The sequence below is a fragment of the Tachyglossus aculeatus genome, chromosome X4 (genome assembly GCF_015852505.1).
Source record: "Tachyglossus aculeatus isolate mTacAcu1 chromosome X4, mTacAcu1.pri, whole genome shotgun sequence".
Taxonomy (NCBI): domain Eukaryota; kingdom Metazoa; phylum Chordata; class Mammalia; order Monotremata; family Tachyglossidae; genus Tachyglossus; species Tachyglossus aculeatus.
In genome coordinates, this window is record NC_052098.1 from 61371683 (window position 1) to 61385711 (window position 14029).

At 43.9% G+C, this 14029-nt stretch overlaps 1 protein-coding gene and 1 non-coding gene across 2 annotated transcripts in view; one reads left to right on the forward strand and one right to left on the reverse strand.

Moving 5' to 3' along the window:
* The window catches only part of IGFBPL1 (insulin like growth factor binding protein like 1), a 66365-nt gene that overhangs the window by 4945 nt on the left and 47391 nt on the right, over positions 1-14029 (reverse strand). The window contains exons 2-3 of the mRNA XM_038770033.1: positions 9697-9806; positions 7715-7831 (exon numbers count right to left, since the gene is read on the reverse strand). Coding sequence (XP_038625961.1) covers positions 7715-7831; positions 9697-9806 — 227 coding nt within the window. The remainder of the gene's footprint in view (positions 1-7714; positions 7832-9696; positions 9807-14029) is intronic.
* On the forward strand, positions 10277-10413 carry LOC119948317. The gene has a single exon (XR_005456722.1). It is a non-coding gene; the product is annotated as a small nucleolar RNA SNORA7 (small nucleolar RNA).

The following is a 14029-nucleotide window of genomic DNA, read 5'->3' on the forward strand; positions in this document are numbered from 1 at the left end:
TGCAAGGACATTCAAAAAATAATTGAAGCAGGCAATGAACATTTTAGAAAGAAGTTCAGGAAAACAGCGGATGAAAAAGAGATGCAAAAAAGCAGTATTGATATAAAGCTGAAACAGCTTTAACTTCTGTGCTAATAAATGGCAAAATTGGAGGGAGGATGACAAAACCAATATGGAAGAAAGGTGCCCAAAATTCTACTCATCTAAATCATAAGAAGCCACATTTGGCCAACAATAAACCCAAAACAAGTTTTGGAAATATTTGGGGAAGACAGTGAATCCACAATATAGTCATTCATTTAATCATATTTATTGAGCCCTTACTATGAGCAGAGCACTGTACTAAGCACTTGGGAGAGTATAATACAACAATAAACAGACACATTCCCTGCCCACAGTGAACTTACTGTCTAGAGCAGCAGGAGACAGACAGCAAAACAAATATATAAAATTACAGATATGTACATAAGTGCTGTGGGGCTGAGAGAGGGGAAGAGCAAAGGGGAAAAGTCAGGGTGATACAGAAAGCAGTGGGAGATGAGGAAAAGTGGGGCTTAGTCTGGGAAGGCCTCTTGGAGGAGACGTGCCTTCGATAAGGCTTTGAAGGAGGGGACAGTAACTGTCTGTCAGATTTGAAGAGGAGGGCCTTCTAGGCCAGAGGCAGGATCAGCTGAGAGATAGGCGACAAAGAGGCACAGTGAGAAGGTTAGCACTAGAGGAGCAAAGTGTGCGGGCTGGGTTGTAGAAGGAGAGACACGAGGTGAGATAGGAGGGGGCAAGATGGTGGACTGCATTAAAGCCAATGGTGAGGAGTTTTTGTTTTGTGCAGAGGTGGATGGGCAGCCACTGGAATTTTCTGAGGAGCAGGGTGACATGTCCTGAGCGTTTTTGAAGAAAAATGATTGGGCAGCAGAGTGAAGTATGGATTGGACTGGGGAGAGACAGGAGGCTGGGAGGTCGACAAGGAGGCTGATGCAGTAATCGAGGCAGGATAGGATAAGTGATTGTATTAACTTGGTAGCAGTTTGGTGGAAAAGGCAGATGTTAGCTATATTGTGAAGGGGGACAGACAGGATTTAGTGATGGATTGAATTCACAATGCTTAAAGAGGAAAGCACCCAAACTGATATAACAGATATCTGGAATATCTATAATGGGAGCTACGCTTCTTGAAAAATAACTATCAGTAATAATAATAATGGCATTTATTAAGTACTTACTATGGGCAAAGCACTGTTCTAAGTGCTGGGGAGGTTACAAGGTGATCACGTTTTCCCCCGGGGGGCTCACAGTCTTCATCCCCATTTTACAGATGAGGTAACTGAGGCACAGAGAAATGAAGTGACTTGCCCAAAGTCACACAGCTGACAATTGGCAGAGCAGGGATTTGAACCCATGACCTCTGACTCCACATCCCATGCTCTTTCCACTGAGCCATGCTGCTTCTCTATCATAAACATGCACATTCCAAATATCTGGAAAAGGACAAGCACTGACCTAATAATGAAGAAAGGAGACTATTGCTAAAAAAAAAATAACTACTGCTCAATATCTTGCCTCTCATAATTACAATTTTCACCTCAGTCACACTAAAAGGAATCACAAGTTACATTGAACAATAAATGTATCAGAGTATAAACTGGATTTGGCTCTAGAAACTCAACTACTGACCATAATCATTTCCTCCACCAGCTACCTAAAAGATTCTGCAATAGCAAATCCTAGCTTGTTCCTTGTTCAATGCATGAAAGCATTTGATTGAAGGAAATTCAGTGCTGCTTGCAATACACTCAGTGAAACTGGAACACACTGACATATAGAAAAACAGCGGGGCTACTGCATAGAGCACAGGCCTGGTAGTCAGAAGCACCTGGGTTCTAATCCTGACTCCACCACTTGTCTGCTGTATGACCTTGGGCACATCACTTAACTCCTCACTCACACTTCTCTCCCTTGTAAATCCATATTACTCCCTCACAGAGCTCTCCGCTCTCTTGACCCCATCCACCTTTCTGAGCGCCTCACACCCCACCTTGCCTCCCTCTCCTCTCTACCCAATCTTGATGATCAGATTACTGCGCTCAACTCTACCCTTTCTACTCAGCTAGACTCACTCGCTCCCCTTTCCCTTTGCCGCTCTCGTACCACCAACCAACAGCCCTGGATCACTGCCACTGTCCGCCTCCTTCGCTCTTATGCTCGAGCTGCCGAACGCTGCTGGCAAAAGTCTAAACACCATGCCAACCTCGTTCACTTCAAGTTTACCCTTTCCTGCCTTAACTCAGCCCTCTCCTCTGCCAGACAAAACTATTTCTCCTCCCTTATTGACACCCATGCCCATCATGCCCGTCAGCTCTTCCGTACATTCAACTCCCTTCTCAGGACCCCGGTTCCTCTCCCTCCTCCTTCCCTCACCCCCAACAATCTGGCCTCCTACTTCATTAATAAAATTAAATTCATCAGGTCTGACCTCCCCAAACATGCCCATGTCTCTCCCATCCTAAAAAAAACCCTCTCTTGACTCCACCTCACCTTCTAGTTATCACCCAATCTCCCTCCTACCATTCCTTTCCAAACTCGTTGAACGAGTGGTCTACACACGCTGCCTCTAATTCCTCAACACCAACTCTCTCCTTGACCCCCTCCAGTCTGGCTTCTGTCCCCTACGTTCCACGGAAACTGCCCTCTCAAAGGTCACCAATGACCTCCTGCTTGCCAAATCCAATGGCTCATACTCTATCCTAATCCTCCTCGACCTCTCAGCTGCCTTCGACACTGTGGACCACCCCCTTCTCCTCAACACGCTATCCAACCTCGGCTTCACAGACTCCGTCCTCTCCCGGTTCTCCTCTTATCTCTCCGGTCCTTCATTCTCAGTCTCTTTTGCAGGCTCCTCCTCCCCCTCCCATCCTCTTACTGTGGGGGTTCCCCAAGATTCAGTGCTTCGTTCCCTTCTGTTCTCAATCTACACTCACTCCCTTGGTGACCTCAGTCGCTCCCACGGCTTCAACTATCATCTCTACGCTGATGACACCCAAATATACATCTCTGCCCCTGCTCTCTCCCCCTCCCTCCAGGCTCACATCTCCTCTTGCCTTCAGGACATCTCCATCTGGATGTCTGCCCGCCACCTAAAACTCAACATGTCCAAGACTGAACTCCTTGTCTTCCCTCCCAAACCCTGCCCTCTCCCTGACTTTCCCATCATCACTGTTGATGGCACTACCATCCTTCCCATCTCACAAGCCCGCAACCTTGGTGTCATCCTCGACTCCGCTCTCTCATTCACCCCTCACATCCAAGCCGTCACCAAAACCAGCCGGTCTCAGCTCCACAACATTGCCAAGATCTGTCCTTTCCTCTCCATCCAAACCGCTATCCTGCTCGTTCAAGCTCTCATCCTATCCCGTCTGGACTACTGCATCAGCCTCCTCTCTGATCTCCCATGCTCGTGTCTCTCCCCACTTCAATCCATACTTCACGCCACTGCCCGGATTGTCTTTGTCCAGAAACTCTCTGGGCATGTTACTCTCCTCCTCAAAAATCTCCAGTGGCTACCAATCAATCTGCGCATCAGGCAGAAACTCCTCACCCTCGGCTTCAAGGCTCTCCATCACCTCGCCCCCTCCTAACTCACCTCCCTTCTCTCCTTCTACAGCCCACCCCGCACCCTCCGCTCCTCTGCCGCTAATCTCCTCACCGTGCCTCGTTCTCGCCTGTCCCCCCGTCGACCCCTGGCCCATCCCCATGGCCTGGAATGCCCTCCCTCTGCACATCCGCCAAGCTAGCTCTCTTCCTCCCTTCAAGGCCCTACTGAGAGCTCACCTCCTCCAGGAGGCCTTCCCAGACTGAGCCCCCTCCTTCCTCTCCCCCTCGTCCCCCTCTGCATCCCCCACGTCTTACCTTCTTCCCTTCCCCACAGCACCTGCATATATGTATATGTTTGTACATATTTATTACTCTATTTTACTTATACATATCTATTCTATTTATTTTATTTTGTTAATATATTTGGTTTTGTTCTCTGTCTCCCCCTTCTAGACTGTGAGCCCACTGTTGGGTAGGGACTGTCTCTATATGTTGCCAACTTGTACTTCCCAAGCGCTTAGTACAGTGCTCTGCACACAGTAAGCGCTCAATAAATACAATTGATTGATTGATTGATTCTCTGTACTGCAGTTAGCTCATCTGCAAAATGGGGATCACTACTGTGATCCCCATGGGACATGGACTGTGTCCATGAACAACCTAGAACTTAGTACAGTGCCTGGCACATAGTAAGCACTTAACAAACACCACAATTATTTATTATTATTATTATTATTATTATTACTATTACAATATAGATCTAAGGGGGAAGATGGACTACAATTGATAAGAAAAATCACAATGTTCCATATTCCAAAGCATATAAATTTAAATAAAGAAGTCCTGAAGAACACAATCTTGCCAAAGGTATTTACAGATAATTCTGCTCAACAATTTCAAATGTGCAGCAGGGGACTAAGTATTTATGGCTTCATTATATTTGCAAACAATGCATCAGAATTGTAAAGGAATGTGTAAGAATTGAATTTGTGGTCACACATATTGGGCTACAAATGAGTATCCTCAAGAACAAACAGATGCACAATGAATACTGCCCAGAAAAATTCATTTAAGAAGCATTTAGTAAAGTGCCCCGCATACAGTTGGCACTCAATAAATATACTTTAGGGCTGATTTAAGTAAATGGTGAAAGAATTGAAGAAATGGAAAGCTATGTGAACCTTGGCAAGGAAATAAATAAGGCAAACATGGTGGAGAATGCAACAAGAATATTGATCAGATTCTAGCAAATCAGAATTTCACTGATGGTTGATGAGCTGCCCTTAAAGAAGAAAAGAGAACTTTTCAATGCCACAATTTTGCCATAAATGAGAATGCAGGTTAGATTGCTGATCCACAACATGAGTCAAGGTAGAGAAGATGGCTGACACAAAGAGCTATGAATCCATCAATGGCATTTATTTAAAGGCTACTGTATTCAGAGCACTGTACTAAGTACTTGGAAGAGTACACTACAACAGAGCTGGTAGACATGATCCCTGCCCTCAAGGAGCCTACAGTCTAGTGGGGGAAATAAACATCGAAATAAATTATAGATAGAGGAAGTGACAGAGGATAAGGATAAGTGCAACGGGGCTGCAGTTAGGGTGAATATCAAATGCATAAAGGGTAGAAATCTGAGTACATAGGTGAGGCAGAGGGGGACTAGGGTGTGGTAAAGAGGCTAATCCAGAAAGATCTCTTGGAGGTGATATGGTTTTAGTAGCATTTTGAAGATGAGGAGAATGGCAGTTTGTTGGATATAAATAGGGAGGGAGTTCCAGACCTGAGGGAGGATGTGGGCAAGGAGTTGGCAGTGAGAACGAGGTACATACAGTAGGGTTTTTTTATGCCATTTGTCAAGAGCTTACTATGTACCAGGCACTATTCTAAGCGCTGAAGTATAGATACAAAGTAATCAGGTTGGACATAGTCCCTATCCCACATGGGGCTCATAGTCTTAATCCCCATTTTATAGATGAAGCCACTGAGGCACAGAAAACTGAAATGGGTTGCCCAAGGTCACACGGCAGACAACTTGGAGAGCCGGGATTAGAATCCAGGTCCTTCTGATTCCCAGGCCGGTACTCTATCCATTAAGCCACGCTGCTTCACTAGGTTAGCATTAAAGGAGTGAAGTTTGTGGGCTGGGTTGTAGTAGATCAGCAAACTTTCATCCACTTCCTCTCTTACTGCCATCTTCAATCACTCATCCTCTTTCTTTTCTTTTTACTTTTCCTTCAAACAATCCCTAGTCTCCATCAATCTGAAAACACTATTATTTATGGACAATCCCACATTATAGACAGGCTAGTCAACCCTTTTGCTCTGCTCCCTTAAACTGATAATGTGCTTGATAGCTTCTAGTTAACACCCAGGTTCCAGGTGACTGAAAGAAAGGAATAAACCTAATTGGAAGCAGGAGAGATTTTGGCTGGGTGGAAGGAAGACTTATTTGACTAAGTATGACAAAGCTCTAAAATGGATTTCTCAGGGAGGTTGTATAGCATGGCTCAGTGGAAAGAGCCTGGGCTTGGGAGTCAGAGGTCATGGGTTCTAATTCTGGCTCCACCACTTGTCTGCTGTGTGACCTTGGGCAAGTCACATAATTTATCTGAGCGTCAGTTACCTCATCTGTAAAATGGGGATTAAGACTGTGGACCCCACGTGGGACAACCTGATCACCTTGTATCCCCCCCAATGCTTAGAATAGTGCTTTGCACATAGTAAGCGCTTAACAAATGCCATCATTATTTTCCCCCACACTTGGTGATCTTTAGGGACAGAGTGGACCACTGCCTGACCTGAATGGCTTAGTTATTCATCTATCTTGAGGGAGGGGGCCGGACCAGCTGATCTCTTGAGATCCTTTTCAGTTCTATGATGCCTTAGGTCAATTTGTCCCAGAGTCTCTGTCAAACTAAATAAATCTAACATTAATAATAACACTACACAATGATGAGAAAAGGATAGGTAATTCAGTACAGAAGTTATTATGAATATTCACTTGTCTAGTACTTTTATCTCCAGGGTTGTAGAGTGGGAATGTTGTGTTTTAAGACTGAATTAATTGTGTGCATTATTTAACTGCAAATTACATCTAGACAATGATTATTAACTGTTTCCATTTTTTTAAACCTCGAGGTTATTCCTCGAGGAATAGGGACATTGTCTAATTCCCATCTGTGTATTTTCTCCCAGTACTTAGTACAGTGTTCTGCACACAGTAAGCACTTAATAAATATATTACTTCTACTAAGGCTGGAATGGCTCCTTGAGTGCCTTAAAGTCTATGGTAAAGAGTTTCTCTTTGATGCAAAGATGGATAGATGATCATTGAAGTTCCTTTGGGTGGGGAGATGTGCACAAAACAATTTGTTTAAAAAAATGACCCGGACATTTCACTCTTCATTGGCAGAGTGAAGTATGGACTGGAGTTGGGAGAGAAAGGAGGCAGGGAGGTCAGCAAGGAAGCTGATGCAGCAGTCGTGGCGGGATATAAGTGGATCCAAGTAAACCCAATTATATGGTGGAAGGGTTGCTTTCTTTGGTAACTGTGTGAAGGGAAACCTATTCGGTAGTACTTACCCATTCCATGAATTCCATGAACACAGGCAGATTCTTTGAGGATGCTGTTGTGCCAAGCCCAAATAAGCACACAATGTCAAAAGAATGTTCCCTAATTAAGGTGTACCCAAGACTTGTATTAAAGACTGGCATTTTGGCAGAACTGAGTAGATGGACCTAGCTTCACCTCGAGACAACATTATAAATGATGATGGTAGGAAGTGTGCTGGTATCAAAAATGCAGGGCAAACTATAAAGGAAGCAGAATGAAGATGGGCAGGCCACTTGGCTCCTGGGATGAACAAGTGGGTCTCCTGCCCATGGTGTTTAAACCTCGAGGTTATTCCTCGAGGAATAGGGACATTGTCACAGAGCAAAAAGATTCACAGAGACAACTGCAAATGTGCAGGGCTAATCCTACACAAAACACATTGGTCAGAGGGGAGGTGTAACATATTTGAGATAGGCTAAATAGTTTGTAACACACTTGCATTTGTGGGAAAATTGCAGAAGTCAGGTAAAAAGATAAAAAGGTTATGAAGTGAAACATGACACTCACCAAAACCCAGCCTGTGCTTTCATGTTTGGAAGGGCCTCCACGGACCTGGACAGCCATGTTAACTCGGTCTCCAGGCAATTCCTCCAGAAGTTTGACTCCCTTGGGGGATTCTGTAACCTTTAGAGTTAGAGAATAGTTATAGAGAAGCGTGATCTAGTGGATAGAGCATGAGCCAAGAGTCAGAAGGACCTGGGTTCTAATTCCAGATCCACGACTTGTCTGCTATGTGACCTTGGGTGAGTCATTTCACTTCTCTGTGCCTAAGTTACCTCACCTGTAAAATGGGGATTAAGAATGTGAGCCTCATGTGGGATATGTGTCCAACCCCAGCACCTAGTACAGTGCCTGGCAGATAAGAAGTGCTTAACAAATAACCTTAAAATAATAACAATTACCACTGATTTGCAGAGGAGTCTTTTTGGAGTTAATCATCCAATATTTTCCCCAACCTTCCCACACTACAGAACTGCTCACTGAAATCAGAGGAATTGCCAGGAGCTTAAAGGGTCATATTTTCAAACTTCTTACTCATTCAAAGCTCTTGGCTGAATTTACTGTTTCTTGGTTATAGTCCAGTGATTGTCAAAATGCAGGCCATGAACATTTATAAAAATAAAATAATGATACAGCTTGATGGTTACCAAATCTGTTATATTGTCCTCTCCCCTAAGTGTTTAGTACAGTGTCTGGCATACAACATTCAATAAATACCACTGATTGATATGTTTAAACAAGAGGAAACTGTTTACAAATATATAATAATAATAATAATGGCATTTATTAAGCACTTACTATGTGCAAAGCACTGTTCTAAGCGCTGGGGGGATACAAGGTGATCAGGTTGTCCCACGTGGGGCTCACAGTCTTACTCCCCATTTTACAGATGAGGTAACTGAGGCTCAGAGAAGTTAAGTGACTTGCCCAAGGTCACACAGCAGACATGTGGCGAAGCCGGGATTTGAACCCACGACCTCTGACTCCAAAGCCCGGGCTCTTTCCACTGAGCCACGCTGCTATCATAGCTACCAGTTGAAAAGTGATGTGTGGGAGTGTATAAAGATGTAGTTATTGCTCTTGATGCTATATGATTAGTTAGTGGGCCAAACTTCACCTGTGTCCCATTATTAGGTGACCCTCCTCAGCTGAAAAGAAGCATTAGGAACACCAGCTCTAAACCCAAGCTAATCTGCACAGATGGATAAGTGGAAGCAGAACAGCATAAGTAGAAAAATCATGAGCCTGGGATTCAGAGGATCTGGACTCTAATCTCAGCTCTGCCACTGGCCTGTTCTATGAGCTTGGGCAAGTCACTTAACTGTTCTGGGCCTCATTTTCCTCATCTGTAAAATGGAGATTAAAGCCTACTCACTCCTTGTTAGACTGTGAGCCCCATGTAGGACAGGCACTCTGTCTTCCCTGATTACCTTGTATCTATCTACCGTAGAAGATAGTTCTGGGGAAAATGCATTCAACATCACAGAATCTGTTTACTAGACAAAATCTCCTCTCACATTTTTAACTATGAGTGGTGTTAACTGCCACGCTACACTGTTGAAATAATTGCTACTCCGCTACACAATTCCAGAACCATATTTCTGCTCGTCTAAACATCAGAAGAGCAGTATAAACAGATCCTTGAGCAGCCTGGGACACTGAGAAGGCTCCAAACCTGCCCACAGCACCCCAATCCCCCATTTTCTAAAGTAAACTAACCTAGAGAGGATCCCCAAGATTGGTTGTAGACCAGACCCATAACCTGAAGGTCCCAAATGCTTCAGAACTGGGCCAAGATTCAGGATTACCCATAGGCCTAAGATCCTTAAAGAACTCTATGCTTCCTGGTTCTATCCCCAGTACAGAGGAATTAATTAGAGCTTGGTGCCCCTGCCTGCTGTCCAATTGTCCTTCCAGGCTTCCAAATACATGATTCCCTAAAATACATAAATCACAATTACAACATAAGTCTTGTGTTTCTGACATACCTTCCTCCAAGTAATGAGAGGGGTTGGTACCGCCTTCACTTCACAGGACAGATAGACTTGGGCCCCAGTTATATTGTGAATCTTCTTGGGGGGCATCACGATCACAGGAGCTGGGATGAAAACAAGGAAATAATGAACGCTCTCACCAATGGATGACAAGCTCGGAGCTCTCGGGGCCAACCTTAAAATGCTGAGCATCCATTCATTTAAGTACAGTGTGCTCAGTAGCCATTTGTTTGGATTCCTCGCTAAAGCAAAAACTGAAGAAGTACAGGAGTACTCCAAAATTAGCAGACAAAAGCAAAATCTGAGTATTTCACCATGGTATGGCTCTTCTATTCAAAAGTATTTTTCATCTGTCCCAAACTTCTCCTAACCAGCAAACAGGGATGAATCACACAACAGGGCTCATCATCTCAGCCAAAACAAAATTACAAGGCTTTGTGTGGGCCAGATACTTGAGGTCTCAAAGGAGAAAACATGTAGGAGCTTCACAGGGGGTTACTTACTGATCCGTGTTCTTCGCCCTTGGCAGTGCAAACTGAAGTGGATCTAAATAAAGCAATACTATGCTGTGGAATACCTCTCAGGGTCACACCTGGAGAGCTTCCATTACTCTACCAGTCTTGACTATGGGAGGAGAGTCAAGCAGAGGCTTACCCATTCCATTCCTAGCTTGGGCAGTGGCTAGTGAGTGGAAGGCTATCTGCTACAAGTCAAAACTCACCTGTGCTGGGCAGCAAGCGGCATGGGAGAGAGTTGAGGGTGGAGACTCAGGTTTACTGTGCAGAAGGAGGCAATGGTACACCGCTTCCGTATTTTTACCAAGAAAACTCTATGGATATGCTACCAGAACCATTGCAGATGGAGGTGGGGTATTCTGGGAGAGATGTGTCCATGGCGTAGCTATGGGTCGGAAATGACCCGACAGTATAAGACAACAACAACATACAGTGGAAGTATAATCATTTTTCACCAAAACTGCACTCCTGACACTCATTGTCACATTAATGTTTTATTATAACAAAAGAGATAGAAGCAGCACTGTTCACTAATATTTCAGACTTCTCCCCTTGCAATCACTCAGGAACATATATTAAAGCTCATCTTTTGATATGGAGAAAACTGCCCTCAGGCTATGGCAAATCTGGACAACCACACTTAGCCCTGCACTTCGGAGGGCTAATTACGCCACTGCAAAGGGTAGCAAGGCAGATAACAATATTTCACTTATAATTGTAGCCTAATAGGTGCTCCAAACTGACAATCCACTAATTGCTGGCCTATCTTTCAGCATCTGTTATTTATATTCCTGAGACCAATTATATCTAACACACTTGCTTTCTCTTCTGGTGTCTGATTCCTGTCCCTTTCCACTGCCAGAAGAGAACACAGCTGTTCCTCTAGATAGACCCGTGTGCATGATACCCACGGGAGCCTCAGCAAAGTTTTGAGGAGGAAGTGTGGCATACAGAAGGCTCAACTGACCCATGGGTATGAGGTTAATGGGGTCCCAAACAAGCAGATTTTACCTGGGCTAGACACACATCGCAAAGAGTAGCCCTGCATCTGGGCAATGTAACTCTAGACTGTAAGCTTGTTGAAAGCAAGGAATATATCTATCAACTCATTTATTTTACTTGTACATATCTATTCTATTTATTTTATTTTATTAATATGTTTGGTTTTGTTCTCTGTCTCCCCCTTCTAGACTGTGAGCCCACTGTTGGGTAGGGACTGTCTCTATATGTTGCCAACTTGTACTTCCCAAGCGCTTAGTACAGTGCTCTGCACACAGTAAGCCCTCAATAAATATGATTGATTGATTGATTGAACTCTGCACAAAGTAAGTGCTCAAGAAACACAATTGACTGATTGGATAGTGTGCAAGAGTTTCTCTCTGACACGCACTCTCACTGCAGTTTAAATCAATCAATCGTATTCACTGAGTGCTTACTGTTTGCAGTGCACTGTTCTAAGCACTTGCAAGATAACAAGTCCAACACAACAGTATAACAGACACATTTCCTGCCGACAATTAGCTTACAGTCTGCTCAAATTTGCAGCATCATCTTCAAACCGAAGGACAACTCTACTACCTGTCCCTGACTCTTTCAGTGTTGATTTTTTCCCCTTTCCTCCTTTCTTCCAGTTACTATTGCCCTACACCTCTCCTCACAAGTAACTGCTTCCATTTTTATTGACCAACCCACTTTTGTAAACTCTTATTGTGCTTTCTCCCACTTGAAGAGGCCCCACTTACAAGGCTTATTCTCTGTTCCTTTCTGTTTCTAATCAATCATATTTACTGAGTGCTTACCTTGCATAGAGCACTGTACTAAGCGCTCGGGAGAGTAAAATATAACAGAGTTTGTATACACATTCCCTGTTCACAACGAATTTACAGTTTAGCCATCAGATGTTCAAAGTTTTCTGCTTCAGCTTCTTCAAGATACCAGAACCTTCTCAGTGTTGCATTATCCCTTCTCCCCCTGCCCCAGGTGAACCAGCGTCCAAGTGTTTTTCTTCTGGGTCCTCCAGAATTTGTTTGAGCTTTGTGATTCAATCAGAAAAAAGCCCAGAAAATGAAGTCATAACAGAGAGTTTTCAAAAGCTCAAACTAATTCTGATAGAATTTTTGAGAGTACAAATCAAGTTAGATAGAAGATCAAAACCCTAAAGGTCTCAGAGGAGACATTTGAGAAGCTAGTTTGCTGGAAACCAGGGAGGCCAGCATATTATTAGGGGAAGTGTCAACACAATGTGGTGGCAACATGGCACTAGGCTTCACACCAGACTGAAGAGCTAAACACTTGATGCTGTCCAATCTTCTTAATGTTCCTGAGACCTGAACTCAGCACAACCACCACACCTGTCTCCTTGAGCAGTTTCATGGCTCAGTGGAAAGAGCCCGGGCTTGGGAGTCAGAGGTCATGGGTTCTAATCCCAGTTCCGCCGCTTGTCAGCTGTGTGACTCTGAGCAAGTCATTTCACTTCTCTGTGCCTCAGTTACCTCATCTGTAAAATGGGAATTAAAAATGTGAGCCCCACGTGGGACAACCTGATTACCTTGTAACCCCTCAGCTCTTAGAACAGTGCTTGGCACATAGTAAGTGCATAACAAATGCCATCATTATTATTATTATTTCTGGACCATATTCAACAACAACGAGTAAGGCAGAAACACAAATAATAAAGTCCTGAGACAAAGTCAGTCTCCAGGCTCTGAAGCTACATTCCCCTCAACACAACTACATTAGGTGGGATGTGTTAGGAGAATGAATAACTTTTTTAGACTGTGAGCCCACTGTTGGGTAGGGACTGTCTCTATATGTTGCCAATTTGTACTTCCCAAGCGCTTAGTACAGTGCTCTGCACACAGTAAGCGCTCAATAAATACGATTGATGATGATGATGATGAATAACAGTAAAGTACCTAACAGCTGCTGGATCGTAAGCTGAAGTGGGGCAACCAAAAGCAAAACAGAGAGAGAAGACACTTTAAAGGATGCAGTAAAAGTAGTCTCATGAAACACAGTATCATAGTTGAATGGTGGTTGACAACTGCAGTAAACAGACCAACTTGATCTACTGAAATGAAAAAAGGAGCAGCTTTTTTCAACTAGGAGCTTTGCAAAGTTGGTGAGTAAAAGAGGGGAAAAACAGTGTGGAAAGCAGCATTGCCCAGTGGAAAGAGCACGGTACTGGGAGTCCAAGGATCCAGGTTCTAATTCCAGCTCTGCCAACTGCCTGCTGTGTAACCTTGGACAAATCACTTAACTTCTCTGTGCCTCAGTTTCCTCAACTGAAAAATGGGAATTCGAAACCTGTTTACCCTCCTACTTTGACTGTGAAGTCCATGTGGAACTGGGACTGTGTCCTACCTGATTAACCTGTCTACCTGAGTACTTAGGACAGTGTTTGACATAGAAACTGCTTAACAATACCATAATTTATAAATAAAAACAAAAGAGTGTCAGGAGCTACCAACAGCAACTACATCAGCACAACAATGGACAATCTGTGTGTGAGCTTGGGATGTCAGGGATGGTCAGTCTTTCCTTCATCGTTTCTTTCAGCCACACTCACACCTATACAGAAACTTCACTGTCTAGAATCATCATCTTCAAATACAAAAGACAACTTTTCTGAACTGCAGAGCTTCTATCCACTTGGTCAATATTCCTCCTTTCTATCCAGCATTAACAATCAACCCAGATATGCGCAATTCATCTTCTGCACAGGAAACTACAGCCTATTGGAAATTGTCCAGGCTTGGGAGTCAGGAGACCTGAGTTTTAATCCCAGCTCCCAGCTTTGGGCAAGTGAATTC